This window comes from Accipiter gentilis, chromosome 23, assembly GCF_929443795.1.
Source record: "Accipiter gentilis chromosome 23, bAccGen1.1, whole genome shotgun sequence".
Taxonomy (NCBI): Eukaryota; Metazoa; Chordata; class Aves; order Accipitriformes; family Accipitridae; genus Astur; species Astur gentilis.
This window is the reverse complement of record NC_064902.1, coordinates 25,118,523-25,139,420: the sequence shown is the minus strand read 5'-3', so window position 1 is coordinate 25,139,420 and position 20,898 is coordinate 25,118,523. Positions and strand designations below refer to the sequence as shown.

The window sequence follows — 20,898 nt, the reverse complement described above, 5'->3', positions numbered from 1 at the left end:
ACTTGAGTGCTATAATCACATCTAAGGCACATAAAATATGTGACATTTGTAATTCCTCGTGCAGGAAATGCACCGTGGTAACATAGTGTGATGGTTGTATCTTGCCACTGGAGAGATCGCTCCATCTCAAGAGTGTATGAAGCTCTGTGATATCTTCCTGGCCGGTGGGTAAATAGAGGGGTTCATCTCTTTATAGTATTCAACTCCTCCTTAAATTATATGCCTGTCCACTGCATAACACCATGAAAGCTTTGTTCATGGAAAAACAGTTATAAGCAGCGTTATCTTATTAAGAATTAATTAATGCTATTACCATGTTAACACTGAACCATTTCTTTATGAATGGCTGACTGCCTGCTATTTGTGTGTTCAGTCAGATACAGTTTTTAATACAGGTAAACACATTACTGGTTTTCTTGAAGTATGCTGAAATTCTGTATTTGTACTCACTGTTTCTCAAAGAAAATGTAGCATATCACTTGGCACTGGCCTTAAAAAATGAGAGGCTTTTTTCAGAATATTGTATTTTTCATCGATGAAAGTTAAATGGAAGGAGAGAAAGAGTCACTAATCATGCACTAAATTTTAAGTTATGAATGATGAGAGACAAGTTGCAAACAGGATAACTTAATGCAAATAGTGGCAGGTTTAGCTATATCTGTATCATTTTTTCTACATAATTGCTGCATAAGTAGTGCATGGGTTTATTGAGAACTGTGATGCCAAGCACGAAATCAGACTGTCATGCAAGTAGGCCATATGTTGTTTTTCTTTCTTGAGCAATAGTTCATCAGGTTTGTTTTCCATGAAACTGTGAATGTATTACAGAAGTTACTGAGCGTACTCCAGTATTGCCTGCATTTTTGTACTTACTCTATTTTTAGGACTTTGTAAAATTGTCCTTGTAATGGTTTCAAATGGTTTCACTGCTGTTACTTGCTTCTGCTGTATAGCAGTGTTGCTTGTTGCATTTTTCCAACTGTGTATTTCTGAACAGATTGGGTGAGAGAGAGAGTTCCATTTTTAGTGTCTGCAGTTGCCTTTACTTACAGTTCATGAGGTTGGAGAACAGAGAGCAGCTAGGGGATTCAGAGGAAATTTCAGCAATCTTTGTCACCCTGAGTAGCTTTTGAAAAGCATAAAAAATACTTTAGCCTCAATACAAAAATAAGTAATGCAGCTTTTCTCAAGTATTTATTTAGTAGTGTCACTGAGCCATATATCAGTGGCCCAGGTTCAGTCCCAGCACTAACTTAGATTTGATTTGCATATCGTGTAAGAAAAATGTATTTGGTTATGAAGTCGTGATGTATTCCCTGTGCAGCGCCTTAGTTTTTAATGCAAAGTATTTAAACAGAACTGTCACTGTGGGGAGGAATAAGGGCTATTTCCTCTTTCCAACATCAGCTCCGATGTGACCATGAAGAACTTTTAGTAGTTGCTAAAACTGTCCCCTTCCGGCTCTATGACAGCCACAAACTATTCCCAGTGTATCCTTTTTCTCTGTTAGAGGCTATAGGGAGAGAGTCACAGGAGATGACTCTATTGAGCCCTGTGCTTACCAGGATCTTGTTTATGCCAGTTGCATTGCTGGAGCATTTCAGCTGCTTTCAGTTCCCTCAGTGCCCTGATAAGAACCTATCAAAACCTTGAGCCTTTCTGAAAGTATGTTTTGCCATGGGACTGAAAAAATACTGGGTATCTTTGTCACATAAAGTATTTTCTCGACCCTCTTCAGATCTCTCTGACACGTTACATCATAAGTCATTCAGCAATTTAGGTTTATGTCCAGATGATGCACAGTGTGCTGAAAAAGGAGAGTAGAAACACTGCTGTTCTGATGGAGTAAGTTTTTGCTTTGTTGTAAGAATTAATGAAGTGTAAAATAAGGCCATTTATCTTTAATATTTTATTATTATCATTGGCCATTTTCTCATTTTTGGATGAATTTTCAAGGTGGACTTTTGATGCTGAATCTTCTCAAACTATTTTTAGTTCAAATACAGCTTTTCTCAAGTTGCTGTTAATTGCATAAGACCTAGACATACCATCAGCCTGAGAGGTATCTCATGCGAAGTGCGTATTGGAATAATGAGATCCTACATGGCTTATGCAGTTTAGCAGCCTCTGAATTCATTCAAGCATTCAGGAATGCTACTAGATGTGGCATTGCTGCTGGTGTAATATAGGTATTGGGGTGTTATGTAAGACATAGTCTGACATTTTTTAGGATGCAGATATGCCAAGAATTGCAGATTCTTCCATGACTGTTGCCTTCATATGTCTCATACAAGATCTTGCACCAACATCCTGTTAGGGCTGTTAAACTACATGAGTTCTTCCATGGTGGATCTTAATTTTATCTGCCATTCTACAAAGGGCCCAAGTGGTCAGGACAGTTAATTCCAAAAAGTATCACTGAAACTTTTTTTAGATATAACTTGCATCTGTGAAAGACATATATTTGGACATTTCCAGGCAATACGTACATTTTTCATAAAAGCCTATTATTAATTTAATAGATAAAAAAGTTCATTAGGAAAAATATCCATAGAAAAAGAAGTCTCTCCAATTTGATTTGAGATGTAGTGGTTTTTATGGTGTAAAACTTAGTACTGTATTTTTCATTTAAATTCTTTAACTGTCATATTAGAGAAAACTTGTAAAAAATAGTTTATGTTTCTGGGTGCAGTTGAATATATTTGGTCTGTGATTGCTTAATTATGCCTTGCCTTAATTTCTGTTCTCTTTTGTATAATATTAATAATATCTCTCAAATCGGTTTACTCTTAGTGAGAACTGACCAGTGTATTCAAGCAATACAATTACTTTGGCTTTTAGTAGTGTGAATATAGGAAATGTTCTTCTACTTAAGTTAGAGAAGCTTAGAGGCTTTAAAAATTCCTCCACTATGTGGCCAATTTACTATTCTTTCAATATATTTCTCAAATACTGCTTTCATAATCAATATGGTAGCAGGGAAATAAGATATAGAAAGTATTGAAAATTTGGTGAGTAAGTACAGAAATTTATTAGATATATACATATGTACATACAAACACACCTACACACATAGACTGACATGTACACCATGGGCAAGTCAGTTTAGTAAATTAGTATGCAACTTGACTATATGGCTATGAAGAAACCTTATTTATTTCAAAGGACAGAAATAATGAAATGTCTAGAGAAGCTTAGCTTCAAACTACTGATTTTATATATACATATATATATTTTATATATACTTATATCAGAAATTTAATATGATATGATTGCAACTAACATGTAGAATTAAAGTGGACTGTTTTACTGAAAAAAATTAGGAAAAATAAGTGTTTTACGTATACACATTTTTATGTATATAAAATGATAAAATGATGAATAAAAAAAACCAGAAGAAGCCAAGTTTAATTTTGCCTGCCTTCAAAATGCACCTAATTGCCAAATACTTGGGTTTCGTTTAGTACTGAAAAAAGCAAGACAGTAGTAGATACATATGCTTCTTAGTGTATTTTTATATTTCTTGAGCTTTGTGCAGATTGTGTCATTTAATGCAAATCATTATTAATTAATTTATATACACTTCAGCATATGAAATTATTGCTAGTGATACTTGTTGGTTTGAGAGCCCAGGTGAATGCAGTCCTCTGCTGATTGGTGCAAAGCAGACAGTTCTCCATGCTATGCCACTTGTCTTCAGCTTCTGTCTTCCAGTGATATACCAGAAGTACACTTGGCATGCTTCACGAAATTGTTGTGTTCTCCCAGCCTACCCATGTATAACTAGTGTTTGCAATGTGAGTGCTAAAATGAAAATACCAGTTACATCCTCATAGACTTCTGAGGAAATCACACAGTAGTTAAGCATGAAATGTTTTTAATCTGTACCAGATAAAATTAGTTAGTGCTGTGAATCTGAAAACTACTTTGAGAGATGTGGAGTCTTCTTAAGTCCTAAAATTATATTTAATGCTGATTGCTTTTTCCTCTTTTCCTTTCCCTCCAGTTGATACAGATTGAATTCTACAATCCCTGTACATATTAGCAAAAATTCCAGACAAGATACTGTCCCAGTGTTCTGCAAGCACATGCCAGAGAGGTCACAGGCATTCTCACAATGACACTTCCAATAAGTGAAATATGTACAACAACAAAAATAAGACTCTAAGTAAAATGATAGATACCTGAACTAATTTCTGAATAGTGTTTTCCTGTGAAAATGACTAAGTATGGTAATTTCAGAACTTCCCATTAACTTTAGAGGCCCTCTGTTACATTAAACATAATATATACTCTTGCATTCTATAAGAATGTCACTGTTGAAATATTAGAAACTCTACAGTTATAAAATACTAATTCTGCTTTGCTATGGATGTTTATTATGGTAGCATAGTTGATGTCCTATAAAAATAAAAATAAGTGTGAAAGCCTTTGTAGCTGTAATATTTCTGTGCAGCATACAGTACTTGAGAAGGTTCCATCAAAAAAAGCATTACCAGGCCCTAAAAATCTAACACTAGTCTTAGTTAAAGATAAATGTAATATATTTTTTATTTCTTGCTCAAGTCATTGAGATTTTGTGGGTGACTTAGGCAGTTGTGACAAAGCTGTTAACTACATTAGTAGTTACTAATGTAGTACTACTAATGTAGTACTAACTACATCAGTACACTATAGTTGATAGGTTTCGTATTTTATTTCAAATTTCAATTACTTTTCTAGCTTGTCTTTTGATTCAGAAAACAAGCAACTTGTAGTCTTTTTTTTTCTATGTGTTTTTATATCACTTCTGCTTAAGTGTTACAAGGATTCTGCCTTCTTTTTGCAATACAGCTATTCCAGACTAAAAAGTTGGGAAGTCTACTTCTGAACATATGGTTATGTAGTGATAAAGCATTATTATATTCAGGATTTGTTTTTTGTCCCAGGAAAGACAACTACTAATCAGGTATCATAAATGTCTTTCCTGAATGAATTGGACAAATAAAAGCCTAGAGTGACAAGGTTAAGTGTGGTGTCAGATAATAAGCACAACAAAAATCCAAATAAAATTTCATTGGTTTCTCTCACATGTTTTAGTTAAAATATTTTTCCCCACACTAGATCACAATTAGTTGACCAAACATTTAGATTGTACCCATGCTGTAAATACATTTCTGTAGTTACAGTAATTGTTCATAGATATTCTTTTTAGAGAGTTGTACAATAGATAATTGTGTTTTCTATCAAGTAAAGAGCCTAATTTCAATAGTGAGCACACTTCTGTGCTAAGGTTAGGAGTCCTTGAAGTTAAAAGGAAATACCAGTGCTACTTAAAGACACATAGGTCATGCATTTGTTGCATAAAGCTTTGTAGTGGAAGTCCACTGCATTCAAGTGTACTGTTGTAAAACTTGTCAAGCACATGGTCATTTTTCTCAAAACTTCATGGACCATAATGTTAACAAATTTCACTCTCTAAGAATTTAAAAATATTTTCTGTTTTCACCCATTTGTTAGCCTTCACTGCAGCCTAATACAAATGTTTTGTTATGGAGTTGAAACCGACTAATCACGTGTGTCATGAACTTAATGTATGAATTCTTAAGTGTATTAAGACTGATTATGGTACTTCATATTTGAGGGCCCCGGACTAGTTTAGAAAGGCCTGTGTTCCTTTAAATACATAAGCTTAATGAACTTTAAGGCTAAAGATGCTCACCAGGGAATGTGGTAGATTTTCCTTTCAATTTTGCTGATTTGAAAGTAATTCAAGATACAGGCAAACTCTTTTCTCAGATTTCATTTTGCTGTTTTACAGTTCACAGAGAGTGAGCAGGTTGTGGGGCTTAAGAACAGAGAACAGGGGGAGGGCGAAGCTTGATAGCCTGGGACTATCATCTTCAAATGAAATAAATCTTACTATTAGACAAACTCCTTCAGCAGCTGGCAAAACAGCAGGAACACGTTGATTCTGCTTCCTTGGTTACAGGGAATGATAGTGCACTTGACCTTCAGAGGAACAGGGTCAGAGAGAGGGCGTTTTAAAACATTACTGGCTGCTTTCTATGATTGGAATCCTCAATAATGGAGACTGGATGAAACTATCTGTGATCTGACTAAAAGTGACCTCGACATTTCTCTTGGATTGCTTTGCCCTCAGAGGTTTGCTGAGGAAAAATGTAAATAAGGCTGCAGGAAGAATTTGACACTGTAAGTACTAGAGCCTGTACAGTGTACAGCTAGGGAGCTCCTGGAAGAGAACAGTATTAAGTGTATTAAAGCAGATTATTTTTCCCCTGTCTCTTAGAATAAGTGTATTTGATGTGTTTTGTGTAGGGAAACTAGGGGGGTTTGAGCTATCTTTTACATTATATGTATTATTTTCTGACTATGTCTAAGTCATAGTGTTAGTGGTTACTTCTAAGTGATTGTTGATTAAGCCTCTGTAAAATGTGATGCGCTGAATTTTTCAATGATATACGGCCTACTTTGTCTCTTTCCTCATCTCTTGAACATGAAGTCTCATTTGAGTCTCTTTCCAGTCTTAAAGTGTATTTAATTTTTTAAAATATATTTTAGAATTACAGAAACATACCATCATTGACTTTGGAGGACTAGGTCTTTGCATGTACAGTTTCCAAAGCAGCTGTTTTAAACATGATACAGGTTTCATGGTGTAATGTTTCTTCTGAACAACAGATTGGAAAAGTCAATGTTATGTTTAATCCAGTAAGTGAACCTAATTTAATGTTAAAGCGTATTATCTTCCTGATATGAATACTTACAAGCCATTTGCTTTCAGAATATTTGATTCAATTTATTTGGGAGTCTGGTTAATGATAGCTTAATTTTTCCTATAGTATTTGTATAAGCTGTCTGAAGTTAAGGTAAATCTCTGAGAACTTTTTTAGGGTGTTCTCTGAATATTCTGAGAATATTCTCAGACTGCTATTCCTTTTTTTCTTTCTTTCTTTTCCTTAATATTTTTACTTAAGAAGTCAAATTTGATGCAGTTGACTGGGTAGGACCATAATGAAGCATCATGTATTTATCCATTCTGATTGTTTGTAAGTGTGTGACAGTGCTCAAAGTAGAAATTTAGCTTTCAAACAAAGTGACAGAAGATTTTTTTTTTTCCCTTCACTCTTGTAAATTGTGTATTTCAAAAAATGTCTTCCCTTTTTTGCATTAGATTTATTTACCGTAGTTGTTCTGCTGTCAACCAATGGCATGTGTATTCAGTCTGGAAAATAAACTTGAGATTTTAGTAGCATTTAGTAGCAGAAATTTAAAGCTGTTATTATTCCACTGAGTATTAAGTAGGCAAGCCTGAAAAAAAAGGTAAAATTTTGCATTTCGGAGTCCTATACCATCCTGAGTAGAAAAATAAATTATATGTGCACACTGAAGCATTTATTGGTATTAGACAAATTATTCTCCACTGCTGCACCATATCTTCTCAGCCAAGAAAAAAGTAAAATTTGTCTAGTTTCAGTTTAATAAATACATGTTCTTGAATATTTGAACATGAAAATGACATACCAGCATATAATGGCAGCTGGTCTCAAACTTATTGTATTGAGAACTCACTGTTAGACTTAAGATAACCAACTAGTCATGCGGTGAAGATGAGAAATAACTCATATTAAAGGAGACTGGAGTTGATGACTAAAAACAACCTTTATATGAGGATATGGTCCATTCTATAAAAACTGAGAAAGTGTTGTAAAGCGTAAAGCGCTAGTTTGCATATTGACCACTGTTGTACACTAGGACGCCTTTTCAGCAGGTACTTCACAAACCCAGAAAAAATAAATGGTTGTTTAGTCCCAAAATGTTTACAGAAGAATTTCAGTGCAGTTACCATATATATCCTGGCATTCTTTTTATAAGTTGCTATAAATCCTTGAACAACATGGGAAAAATAGATCTATTTCTAAGCTGTCCACAGTGCATTGTAGTGTAAGGTTCAAAGATGCTTCAAGAAAAGGCTAAGGATTCTATAATTGAAGGTGAAAGAAGTGGAAAACAGTTTTAAAAGATCTTCTTCCTCTAATTTAGACCTTTTAAAGGGTGCATAGCTTAGATAATAATTTGGCATGCAAGATAGGGAGATCATTGTTCAAATGTATCCTCTAAGAGTCTTGATTTGGGGAGACTTCATTTTTTTCTTGCCTACATATATTGTTTTCTGCTGCTGCATGCCCCTTATCATCCAATAATTAGAAGATTCTACTACTTCTAAATCTCTCCTGTGTATTAAAGACAATTAGAGATAGTATGTTCAATATAGGTTTTACTTTTACAGTATTTGGGACTACTTACGGAACAGGCAATAGGAGAGTAGAACAGTATGGCTTCACTAAGTGCTTCCCCAAAGAGACTGCAGTAAATTTTCCCAGCTATCCAAACTGTTTTTTTCTTTCTTTACATCACAAATGAACTTTTTTGTATATTAAACAGGAAAGCTTACAAAATTAAGACTTTTCCATGCAAACTTAAATAATGACTAAATTGGCACTACCCTGTTGACCAGCTATATAGGTTTTGATAAACAAATCATTCCAAGATCGTTTAAAAGAGGATTTAATAAAAACAACTTTGAGCTTCCTGGTTTTGGCCACATGTCACTGCAGGTATTAAACACTAATTTGATACTCTCAAATTCCCATATAGAATGCAATTATTACAATCAGTCATACACTAAACACAGTCCTATAGATTCTGTGGGACAATGTAAATGTGTACTTAGAGAGTATTTATGAAACCCCAAAATATTGTTTACATTCACAATTTACAAGTATTGTAAATTATACAAGTTACACTATAATTTATTTGAAATTATCAAAATGTAAAGTCTTTTTTAACAGTAAGTAGGATTTATTTAGTGTTAGGCAGACTTATGTAAAAATCTAGGCTGCTAAGTCATCGACGTTATAGAACATTTTGCCAAAGAACAGAGTTTTGACCTGTATATATTGTTTCCAAATAAGTAGTTATGGGTTAAACTGAGTGTAAAAGAAATCAGTAGTGCCATATTCTGTTCATTCTTTTTATAGAGTACATTACTGCACTATTTTTTCCAATTGAAATGGAATCTCTATATAAATTTATATTGTATTATAAAAATTTACAGTGCTTGTTATTCAGGTATGCTGCATGTGTAGAATTTGCTGTCAGCAGTCTTTTAAATATTGTTCTGGTTTTCCATCATTTTATATAATAACTTTCAATAAAGAATGTGACTGAAAAAATATCCACATTGTGCTGTTGACAGCAGACAATAATGTCACCTCTGGAGGTCTGTAGTCTACACCAAAATAGTAGTGTCTTCTGTGCACTAACAGTTCACATATTTTTGCAACTTTTTTGAAAATACTGGTGAACATATGCAGTGTATGGCTTTTGAACCAAATTATTTCCTTTGTTTTGAATTTTCTCACATGAGTCAAAACATTGAGCCATGTCACAGACTAGTAACTTGTAAACAGGCACCAAGAAAGCAGAGATTTCATAATGAGTACAGCACAAATAAGCTTACGTAATTTTCTTCTAAGTTACTGTATTAGAAGTAGCAGAATGATTTAGCTTTCCCTCTACTCTGTTAAAAACAAACAAGCAAAAAGAGATCTGGAACTAACCATGTTCTAATTCTTCAAGAGCTTCCAGGATAATTTTGATATACCTTGTTTTGATTTTGTTTGGTTAAGCCCATTTTTTTTGTGTGGTCAGGTTCCAAACTAAGAATGGCAAGAATGCACATACCAGTAGTGAAAAATATACATAGACATCTACATCTGCAGACACTTCTCTGTGTTAAAGACTGATACGATAGCGTCAGCTCATGTTTATATCTGAAAAAAACCCAATAATACTAAATCAGGTACTTTTTATAAGCATCTGTATATCCTAAGCTTAATAAAAATGGGATTGGATGGCTGTGGGGAGTGGCAGGCAGGACCTTTCTACCTGTGAGCTGACTCTAAGGACTAGAATACAAGTGCTTCATCTATACTACATTTACAATTATCAAGAAGGAACAATTAGTACTAACAGTTGCATCAATAAATCTGAGGATGAACAAGCACAAAGTCTAAATATGCACAACTGCAGAATTATGTGTGTAAATGTACATTGCCAATGCCATATCCCTTCTGTAAACAGAAGTTAAAGGCTGTCAAGCCAATGTTATCTTGCATGTTTAATTTAACATTTAACAGTTTTGCTCTGGAAAACAGCTATGCAAGGAGTTTTTTTCAAGCTTTTTCTAGGTAGTCAGAACTAGATTTTTGTTACAGTTTGGTAGTCTAGAAGGATATAGGAATAGAATGAGAAACAATAGTATTCAGTTGTAGTGCCAAATTTAATCTCTGCCATGCTAGTGAAGTCCTCACTAGGATAACAGGAATTAACCACATACATCTGAATATGTGCTGAATATATTGGTGATCTGTTGGAGCATAGATTCCAGAAAAAATCTTCACCACTGAAGTAGAAAAACAGAAACTGGGGGACAGTAAAAAGCGGGAGAGGATATGAACACACTGAACAACTGGAATTCTAATTTATTCTACTGTCAAAAACATAGATATCCAGATAACCAGCCGTCTTAATTTTAACTTCTTACCTTAAAAATATTGAACAGTTGAAATTGTCCTTACTTCTACTTGAAAATTGAAATTGCTGTTTTCTCCAAGTGAGCTGTATAGACACCACAGTTTCAGAAGGCTTCATAGATTAAATAAGGCCAGAGACATAAAAACTAAAGGCCGGTTTGGTCAGATAGGAGTTCTGTGCACTCTTCCAACAGATTCTGTGTTATCTCTCATCCCATATATGTTCCTGGGGTTGAGGACATTTTTATTTAGGGGCCTAGAGGAAGCTTTTCTACCTGAAAATGAAAGAAGTAGTTAATGAAATACTTTAAAATTATTAAAAGGTGAAATATTTAACATTATATGTTACTGCATGTATGGTGTATTTTGTTTTTACAGAAGCAAAAAATGAGGCAAATATATAATTGAAAGTTGAAAAAAGTATTTCTGCATTTCAGTAGGCTGAAGGATGACATAGTAATTATCCAGTGATTTACTGGGGCGGGGGATTGTGGTGATGGTTTGGTTTTGTGGTTTTGGTCATCTATCAGATTCATTCTGTTCCCCCAAAAAAACAATGTATTGATAATTCATTGAAAACAGATCCAAGTTGGTTTAATGACTGTAACCTTTCCAATAAATTTAGATTCCATGCTATAGGGCTATCTGATCTTTAATAAATATATGTATTTTTCAAAGTGTTTGGTCCTGTAACAGTAAATTTAAATTCTCTATATTATTTTCAGGTGCAGACTGTTCAGACTTCACTATCTGAATCTCCAGTGATGACCAGCCCTTCCCAACGTATCCAGATAATTTCCACAGACTCCTCTGTTGCTTCACCACAACGCATTCAGGTAAAAATCCGTTTATTAAGTTACTTCTTTTTTTTCTCCTCCTCCCACTTTAGGTTTATACAAAAGCATACTAAAGTCTTTGGAAGACTTCCTTTAATTTTGTGAGGACAGATCATTTTTAGTGCCAACTAAAACTCTTTTTCTCCCTCAGCATGTATTTGGTGATGACTAGTTGGCTGTATATAATAATTGTGTTGATGATGTAGTCAGTGAGGAATATTTGCAGAGGTTAAACAGCCTACATATACACATCTCCTGAGCTCTAGCCATAGCAAATGGGCAGACATTGTCAACAGAACACCTAAGATCATCTCCAAGGGCATTTCTCTCTCTCTCTCCCTACCCCCCCAAGACCCATATTTAGGAGCCAGTGGGAGACTAGCCTATTTAGGATAAAGTTAGCCTTTGGGAATGCTGCACATTGGGTCGGTTACTGATAGATAATATAAAGATACCATTGATGTATCAGAATGTATGCAGTGAGAAATGATACAAGAATTGTTAAGTATTAGTGTTACTAGAGTGTTGCTGTACTGCAATACTGAGCTTTTGCACTCCTTGACCTTGTTCTGTGCCAGTACAATACTCCCATGTACTTCTGCCAGAGGTGGTGCTGGAGAACAGGATCTTGTACTCCATGGCATTTGGAACAGTCCTGGCAATGCAGCCTCCATCACAGGGTGGACTCTTCTTTGGATATGTCTTGATCAGAGTGGGTGGGTACTGCCCCTATGAACAGCCCTGAAAACACATTTTAAATTATTTTGACATTGTCATTATACTTACTATACATGATATGATATTTTCTGTAATGTTATTTTCAAAGATTCAAATCGCAGCATGTATAATGATGTACATCATTAGTTTTTCTTATGAACCTAAACATCATTCACTTCTTATCCAGCCTAATTTTTTTGTCTTAGTTATTTATTGCCATCAGTGCTTATATCTGATCCATGAAAAATTACAAAGAAGTCTCTATGATTTTTCTTTATAGACAGCACCAAGGAGATGTTCTTCGGTTATCAACAACATTTAGCTATGTATTTTATTTAAGATATTATTCCTTAAAGTTATCAACAAAAGGTGGAATCAGGTAGCCTTATTGTTTCATATGCCGATTCTCAAGATTCTGTTATGATGGCAGGTTTCTATTTTTGATACAGTGGTCTGGTAACATAATATCTATTTTGCCTGGTAGAGTAACCATATCAATATGTATCAATATTTCATTGCAAGGTAGATGTTCTCACAACATGTATAACAAGCATAATGAATATTCAGCATTCATAAGGTAGGTATTTACATTGCAACTTTTGTTCAATTCTGCAAAATAATCTACCTCCTTTTATCACTGATATTTCTGAAAAAAACCTATGGCTCCATGATGAAGGAGAATACTAGGATGAGAAAAGGGTATTCCTCCTCCCTCAAAACAAATACAGGCAATATCTTAGCAGTGTCAGTCATAATCCAAGATTAGATTTGGCTGTGAATTGTCCCATTAACAGTTAAGATCTATACGAAAATGTGAAGAAATCTCAGCAGGGAAAACTCTGGGGAGCTTTACAACTTAACAGTTTTACAACAGTGGGACTGAGGAGTAATGATTGTCCTTTAACCTATGAGCTTTTTTGGAGCTTTATGTTTGTAGACTTCATACACTTAACACACTGAAACATTTATGCATATGAGACCTAAAATGGCTTATTCTATTCTGAACATGTAAGAATCTAAAGAGTCCCTGAAAAGCTCTCTTGTCCAAAATTCAATAGTAGGCTGGCTTCATCCCCACCTTTGAGTACTATTTCCTTTGTGCAAGTTTCTTTAGGTTTGTAGTCACAAAATGTGAGATGAATCTTTCCTAAAGAGTTTCTGTAATGTAGAAAAATCATCAGCTGTGTAATTTTGGTAGTTCTCCTGCTTTTGGTAGTTCTAGTGCCTTTTTAAGGCATTCTAGCTCAGTAAAACTATTAGCATAGTCTTACTATTAAACTATTAGCATATGTCTTACTTTCTGTAAGACATATTAACATAAAAGGCACAACAACTAGATAAAAAGTCTAGGTAATCAAAATTAGGGAAATAAATACACTGTTATTGTGACACCTAGTACAGTCAATTTAATAGGAATATCAATGTGTGTAAATTCACTTCACATTTTATTTTCAGTAATAGCTTTAACTCTGACATTAGGCCAAATGTGTAAATGAATAATACCAAAATAACTTTCATAGTCAGATGTATACAAAAGGAATACAAATCTCAAGAATGTACCACTCTGCTTTTTTTGTCAGCTGGAGTAATTTTTAATTTAATGTTTTTATAAATGATCTGGAGGTAGGAGTCAAATGTACCTTAAGTAAGTTTGCCTGTGATACTAAATTAGGAGGAGCTGTGGACTCCCTCAAGGGTAGAGAGGCCTTGCAGAGAGATCTGGATAGACTAGAGAGCTGGGCAATTGCCAACCGTATGATATTTAACAAGAGCCAGTGCTGGATTGTGCACTGGGGACAGGGTAATCCTGGTTATATATACAAATGGGGTGATGAGAGGCTGGAGAGCAGCCCTGTGGTAGGAGATCTAGTGGTTTGGGTTGATGGCAAGTTGAGTATGAGTCAACAGTGTGTCCTGGCAGCCAAAAGGGCCAACTGTATCCTGGGGTGCATCAGACACAGCATAGCTAACTGGTTGAGGGAGGTTATTGTCCCACTCTACACTGCACTGGTGCAGTCCACCTCAACTACTGTTCAGTTTTGGACGCCTCAATATAACTAGGACATCTATTAGAGTGTGTCCAGAGGAGGGCAACCAAGATGGTGAAGGATCTTGAGGGCAAGACTTCTGACGAGCGGCTGAGGTCAGTTGGTTTGTTCTGCTTGGAGAAGAGAAGGCTGAGGGGAGACCTCATCGCAGTCTATACCTTCCTCAAGGTGGGCAGTGGACGGGGAGTTGCTGATCTGCTCTCTTTGGTGACCAGCGATAGGACATGAGGAAATGGAATGAAGCTCTGTCAGGCCAAGTTCAGGTTGGGCATTAGGAAAAAGTTCTTCACTGAGAGGGTGGTTGGTCACTGGAACAGGCTCCCAAGGGAAGTGGTCATGGCACCAAGCCAGTCAGAGTTCAAGGAGCATCTGGATGATGCTCTTAGTCATGTGGTTTAGTGTTAGGTAGTCATGCGAGGAGCAGGGAGTTGGACTCGATGATCCTTATGGGTTCCATCCAACTCAAGATATTCTATGATTCGATGAAATTTCTGTGATGCTGTCTCACTAAGCAGAGTATACCCTGCATATATACCTGCTGTTTATCAGCTGCAGTCCTTAACATTACATTTTGTTCTTATTCTGTCTGTGATCCAGTATATCTAACTCCTTTTGCACAATTATATGTGATTACAAGATTGCCCCATATCTCTTCATCATTAACAATATCAGACTTACACTTTTCACAACTCTGTCTAGTATTTTCCGTCTATGCAGTAGGTATGTAGATACATATACGTATAGATTTGATTTGATTTTTATTGTTTTGCACTTATGTAGGTAGCTGCAATAACTTTGTACCAGCGTAATAAATGTACAAATAGCAAAATAATAAATAACAAGGACAATTATTAGAGAGTATCATATAATTCTGAGGCAAAATGAAAGGTTTTAAAACATAAAGTTTCCTGTGGCTCATAAAATTCTTCAATGTGTTTTACAGATTGTGACAGATCAGCAAACAGGTCAAAAAATCCAAATAGTGACAGCAGTGGACTCAGCTGTGTCTCCAAAGCAACAGTTTATTTTAGCCAGTCCAGATGGAACTGGTGCAGGAAAGGTGATACTGGCAGCACCTGAGACATCTAATGCCAAACAGCTTATCTTTACCACCACGGACAACATTGTGCCAGGCAGAATTCAGGTAAATATAGTAATTGAAATAGAGCATAGATTTTTGTTTTTCAGTTTTTGACTTTTAGATTATTTAAGTCTATAATTGCTTTAAGACAAATTGCAATAGTTTTCTAAAGATCTAATGACATGGATTAGACCTACTAACTCGAGCCTTCATTATTCAATCATAAATCCTCCTGTCTTCACATTCCTCATGCATTCCATTGCACTCGTCACCCCTTGTTAAGCGTTCTCATTAAAATTCCAAGGGTGTATAAATACTTAAGATGGTGCTTGTGAGTGCCAGGATTTCAGATGGTCTGTTAAAGATTCACAGATATAGAGATACAACTCACCTGAGCAAACTTAGGTTCACAATGCAGCATCAAGACATTACAGTAAAAGCTCTTTGTAGCAGAAGCTGTCCTCTGCTATAGTTGTTTGTGGGTTTTGAGCATAATCCAGACGAATGGGAGCTTTGCAAAACAAATTATATAAGCAATAATCTATAGTGAAATTTGAGATTTCTTCCTAGCAGTCTTAAAAAAAAAAGAAAGCACCTGGTCCCTATTGCTACTGTTACAATAGAGAATATTTTACAGGGTGAAGTATCATTCTTACCTAAATATTTGAAAAATTGTATTAACATTCTTTTTAAATTTATTTTACTATGCTAAATGGTTACTTGATGTTACAGAGGGTGTGTTTGGGGTTGTTGGTTTGGGGTTTTTTTTAAGTTTTCCTGTGTTAAGTGGAATGTTCTGAACAGAAGTTTTGGAATCCAAGGCCTTCAGAAGCTAAACTGTTTCTATAATGGATCTCAGCTTCAGGCTATCCCCTCTGAACCGTATACCCCTAATAGCTAGAGAAGGGATAGATGGGAACAGCATCTGAAATACAACCATCTTTGGCTAAAATACAGCAGCGGTTTGAGAGTAATTGCAAGAAGGGAAGAATACTGTTGGCTGCACGAGTGAAGAAACTTATTTGTACTGAACAATGCTAGGAGTTTTATTGGGAATTTGTTCTGCTATGACTTTCAACAGTCTCACTATTGACAGTAAAAACTCTCAGTAGCTTGCATTTTATACTACTTAATTTCATTCCACGTCATACTTATTCTCAAATTCCACCACCTCTTCTCAGTTGATACGCCAATCTTGTTTTTTAGGCAAAGCTCCTTACTTTCATATCAGAAGGAAATATTGGGTAATTACCTCTTTTTGTTCTGGAATTTTGTTTTAGATAGTGACAGACTCTGCTTCAGTGGAACGTTTGCTGGGAAAAACTGATGTTCAGCGGCCCCAGGTAGTAGAATATTGCGTAGTCTGTGGCGATAAAGCATCAGGTAAGGAAGCATAGAAAGTAGTATTCAAGAAATTTGATTGAAAGGATGACTGGGATGAAGGGAGGAAGTTTCATGTATTTTAACTGATTTTAGCCATGCTGATGGCAAAAGCAATTGAGGCTAAAATGGAAAACAATAACATTATACTTTGTATCTATACACACAGAATAGTTAAACTCTGCTTGGAAGAATATTAGTTTGTACTTCACAGCTGGACTGTATGATAAATTGGCACGTGCTGAAAGACAAAATAATGATTGAATAGCTCCTGGTACCTGAAAGAGAGTATTTGAAGCATTTAGTCCAGTTCTCCACAGCTATGGGCAACCATGCAACAAACATGTCACCTAGAAAAGTCTACTTACTCCAGGAAAACACTTCTTAGTGCTCTCTAACAAACTTATGACTTCCCGGTAGATTTTGGCCTTTTACTATCACGGAAAAAGGCAAGTAGAGATCAAGTGAATCCTCAGTGTTTCAGATCCATGCAGTAACAAGGAGCCTACGAGGTAAATTTTGTACATCAGCCACAGAAGCGGACTGTGCTTTCCTGCTACAGAGAAGACATCTTTCTGTCTCTCTGTCTCACTTTCTTTTAAGTGTTTAGGAATTTTAAATTAAGATTGCATTTCAAATTTTATTGTAAAATTACTTATATTCTGGAATTACTTAAACTCTTAGCCTGTATGTTCTTCTAATGTATCCTATAATCTGTAACAGCAGATGGAATTGCATCTGTACTTGTCCAGAATGGGAACTACCACTTCACAGGCGCCTCATTCAGAAATAGGCTTAGCCTTCCTCTCTTCTCTCCGCTTTCCCACTTAAAAGCCCTGACAATAGGTAAACAAGAAACATCCTGTAAGACTTTAACAATGCTTTCATGGTCCAAAATGATGGTAAGAATACAAAATAAATTTAAAGGGTGACTTTTACAATGTTTTACTTGCTTAAGATAAATATTTCCATGCTAAAATATCAGTAATTTCCATCTGATAACAATAGATATGTTTCCTAGGTCGCCACTATGGTGCTGTCAGCTGTGAGGGATGCAAAGGTTTCTTTAAAAGGAGTGTGAGGAAGAATTTGACCTACAGTTGTCGTAGCAACCAGGACTGTATCATCAATAAACACCATCGGAATCGCTGCCAGTTTTGTAGGCTTAAGAAATGTCTAGAGATGGGCATGAAAATGGAATGTGAGTGTTAAGTACCCAATGTGCTACTGTGCCTACCAAATAATAAATGTGTGGACCACCACTTTTTAGTGGGTTCACTCCATTTTGGTGTGTGTTGCTTGAAGGAAATGGAACTTCAGGCAGCCAAAGTGTCTACTGTACCTTTACTTCCATCACCATTTTATGTCTGAGGTGCAATAGTTTGTTTTGAACCATGTCTCATACTGCTGTAATCTTTGAGAAGCCCAGTTAAAGCCTCTCTTAGAATGCATGTTACAAACACAGTGTATGTTTATAATACAAAATAATTTAACGTGGTTGGACATAAATCTGAGTCTAATGTTCCATGTTCAGAATCTGCTTACCTTACTTGCTATGTGAAGCCTGTTATCTGGTTGTTTTGTGACAAATTTATGGAGAATTTAAGGTGAAGCAACAAAAACTTTTCCTTTTCCACTCTGATCTAGGCAGGGTAAGTTCCAACCACTGAGTTCAAGGGAGGCAGAACTTTAAGCTGTAAATAGGGAGATCTTTGTTGTATTTGCATTCTGGAACTCCAAGCCTGCAGTGATGATTGCTGTGCTTTGCACACACTGTGCTGAGTATAGGGGGACACATTTGTACAACAGAAATTGCTGCATTTCCAGAAGCTAACCCTTTCTTATCCCAATATGATTAGGATATATGCTCACTGACTTCACTGGACTTTGCATCAGGCTTTTGATTAATATTTATGTATCCACCAAGCCAACAAAATGGATATACCTACTTTTAAGCCCCTAAATTTTGCTGACAGTAACGATATTAGCAAGAATAAAATCAAGTACTAAATAACTCTTGCTGGTTATGAGGGTAGAGAGAGACATACCCCTGTATTTTGCTGTTATATTCAAAATGTCTATAGAAGAGCGTTGAAATTTTATTTTGCGTGTTAATAATGTTAATCTTCTGGATTAATAACTGCTGTATGATAAATTAGTACAACGAATAGCACAGAAATGTTGTCTCCACTTATGCCTTACATTTGCAAAGTGTTGTGAGAACTAATTAGTACAACACTTAAAAATTCTTTATATTATCCTCATAGTCTTTTATTCATTTTATTATCCTCATTTTCAGGTGAAAAATTGATGCAGTCGAATGTTATGCCAAGCTATAGAGGAGTTTGTAAAGTTTTGTGGCTTAAGATTCCAGATAACTTTCTGTAATCTGTTTAATAATAATACCTTAATATTACAAAGATGCACTTTTCACTTCCTTTAAAATTATGAAGTTGCTGTTTCTTACTATTTTTATTAAAAGATTTACCACACTCCTTTGGCACATTGGAGACTGAGCTTATTTTCTTCCAGTTATCAATTTGAAATATTTTAAATTCTGAAAAGGTTAGTTGTGGAACACTGTTCCCTAACTGGGTGGAATGAATGGATGTGAGTGAATTGTATATCATGCAGAGACTCATCTCCCAGGGAATTAACGTGCATCTCTCACATAACTTGCCTGTCTTGACCTTATCTGGGTTCATTCTGGGTTTGCATTGTTTTGAATCATCCAGAGTATGACTGCGTCTAACATTTAGGTATAGCTTTACCTGTAAAAAAATAAATAAATAAAACAATTTGAAAACACATTTTGCAGAATGTCCCATCTTATTAAATGCCAATGAAATGGCAAGCTTTGACTCCAGTTCACCAAAACTTAAAGGAAATGATCAATCTGTGACTTTCTTAGTTGAAAATGTACATAATTACAGGTATAGGAAAATGGGAGCCTATGTTTCTTCAGCCTTCATATTAAATTTCCAGTTTTGCACTGAGCTGATACACCATCATAACTGTGCAAACTGAAATCCTGCTGTGAGAATTTTACTTTCTTTTTGTATTTTTCAGTTGAATTACTTCCTTTCAAATCTGCATGTTTCTATCTTTATGTAGCGGTTCAAAGTGAAAGAAAGCCTTTTGATGTGCAACGTGAAAAACCAACCAACTGTGCAGCTTCCACTGAAAAAATCTACATTAGAAAAGATCTACGAAGCCCTCTAATAGCAACTCCAACATTTGTGGCAGATAAAGATGGGACGCGGTGAGTACCATGGTTTAACGGGTCTTGTTTAAGGTTATTTGTGTGTATTACTTTGCTGGCACACCTATACTCTTTTTTCCCCTCTGCTCTAAAGAATTGGACAGAAAAGAGCTCCAGTTCACAAATCATCTGTTTCCATTGCCAAGACCAACCTAGATTGGTCTGCTTCTCATGAAAGTTTTTTTGTCTGAGTACAGCTGGGAGGTTTTCAGTTCAGATCTGGCACTTGTCCAGACAGGTCAAAGCACAGGCAGGGCACATATGTGATATTCAAGCAAAAAGCATGTAAGCTTACGCTGTGATGCATTCAGGTTAGCACTTCTCTGAAATCAAATCTGCAAATGGCAGGCTCAGGCTTCCTTATCCTAAGGACGGTAGTAGAAGAGACTGCAGTGACTACCAATTCAGATCCCAAGAGACCAGTTTCAAGAACAGCAGCTTACTTTTACTGTATGGAAGATATTCTGAGACAGTTCCCATGCTCTCAGTTGTCTTTATAGGCAGTGGGCGTGGAAATGTGTATTATAATAAACAGAGGCAAGATTTGTCTTTTTCTGAATAGAATAGAAAAGAACTCTAGGTTAAATAATCACATTTTTAAAACTGTAGGTCCAGTTAGTTTATGAATGGATAATAACCACCTAAAGATATTGGATCTCAGTATTAAGTTTATATATATATATCCTTTGTTGAACAAATGACACTGCAGTTAGGAAGATTGGGCTACAGTTTTTTTGGATAATAGTTTTTCAGTGTTCACATCTTGTCGTGGTTTAACCCCAGCCAGCAACTAAGCACCACGCAGCCGCTCACTCACTCCCCCCCCATCCAGTGGGATGGGGGAGAAAATCGGGAAAAAGAAGTAAAAGTTGTGGGTTGAGATAAGAACGGTTTAATAGAACAGAAAAGAAACTAGTAATGATAATGATAACACTAATAAAATGACAACAGTAGTAATAAAAGGATTGGAATGTAC

General features: G+C 35.7%; 1 protein-coding gene across 5 annotated transcripts in view; it reads left to right on the top strand.

The window, feature by feature from the left end:
• The window catches only part of NR2C2 (nuclear receptor subfamily 2 group C member 2), a 46,041-nt gene that overhangs the window by 5,763 nt on the left and 19,380 nt on the right, over positions 1-20,898 (top strand). For 2 of the 5 annotated variants that reach the window (XM_049826600.1, XM_049826605.1), the window contains exons 3-9: positions 65-164; positions 6,562-6,711; positions 11,324-11,434; positions 15,143-15,343; positions 16,561-16,663; positions 17,682-17,861; positions 19,775-19,922. In XM_049826600.1, coding sequence (XP_049682557.1) covers positions 6,640-6,711; positions 11,324-11,434; positions 15,143-15,343; positions 16,561-16,663; positions 17,682-17,861; positions 19,775-19,922 — 815 coding nt within the window. In that variant the 5' untranslated portion in view covers positions 65-164; positions 6,562-6,639. The remainder of the gene's footprint in view (positions 1-64; positions 165-6,561; positions 6,712-11,323; positions 11,435-15,142; positions 15,344-16,560; positions 16,664-17,681; positions 17,862-19,774; positions 19,923-20,898) is intronic. The other 3 variants (XM_049826603.1, XM_049826601.1, XM_049826604.1) reach the window with 2 other exon arrangements.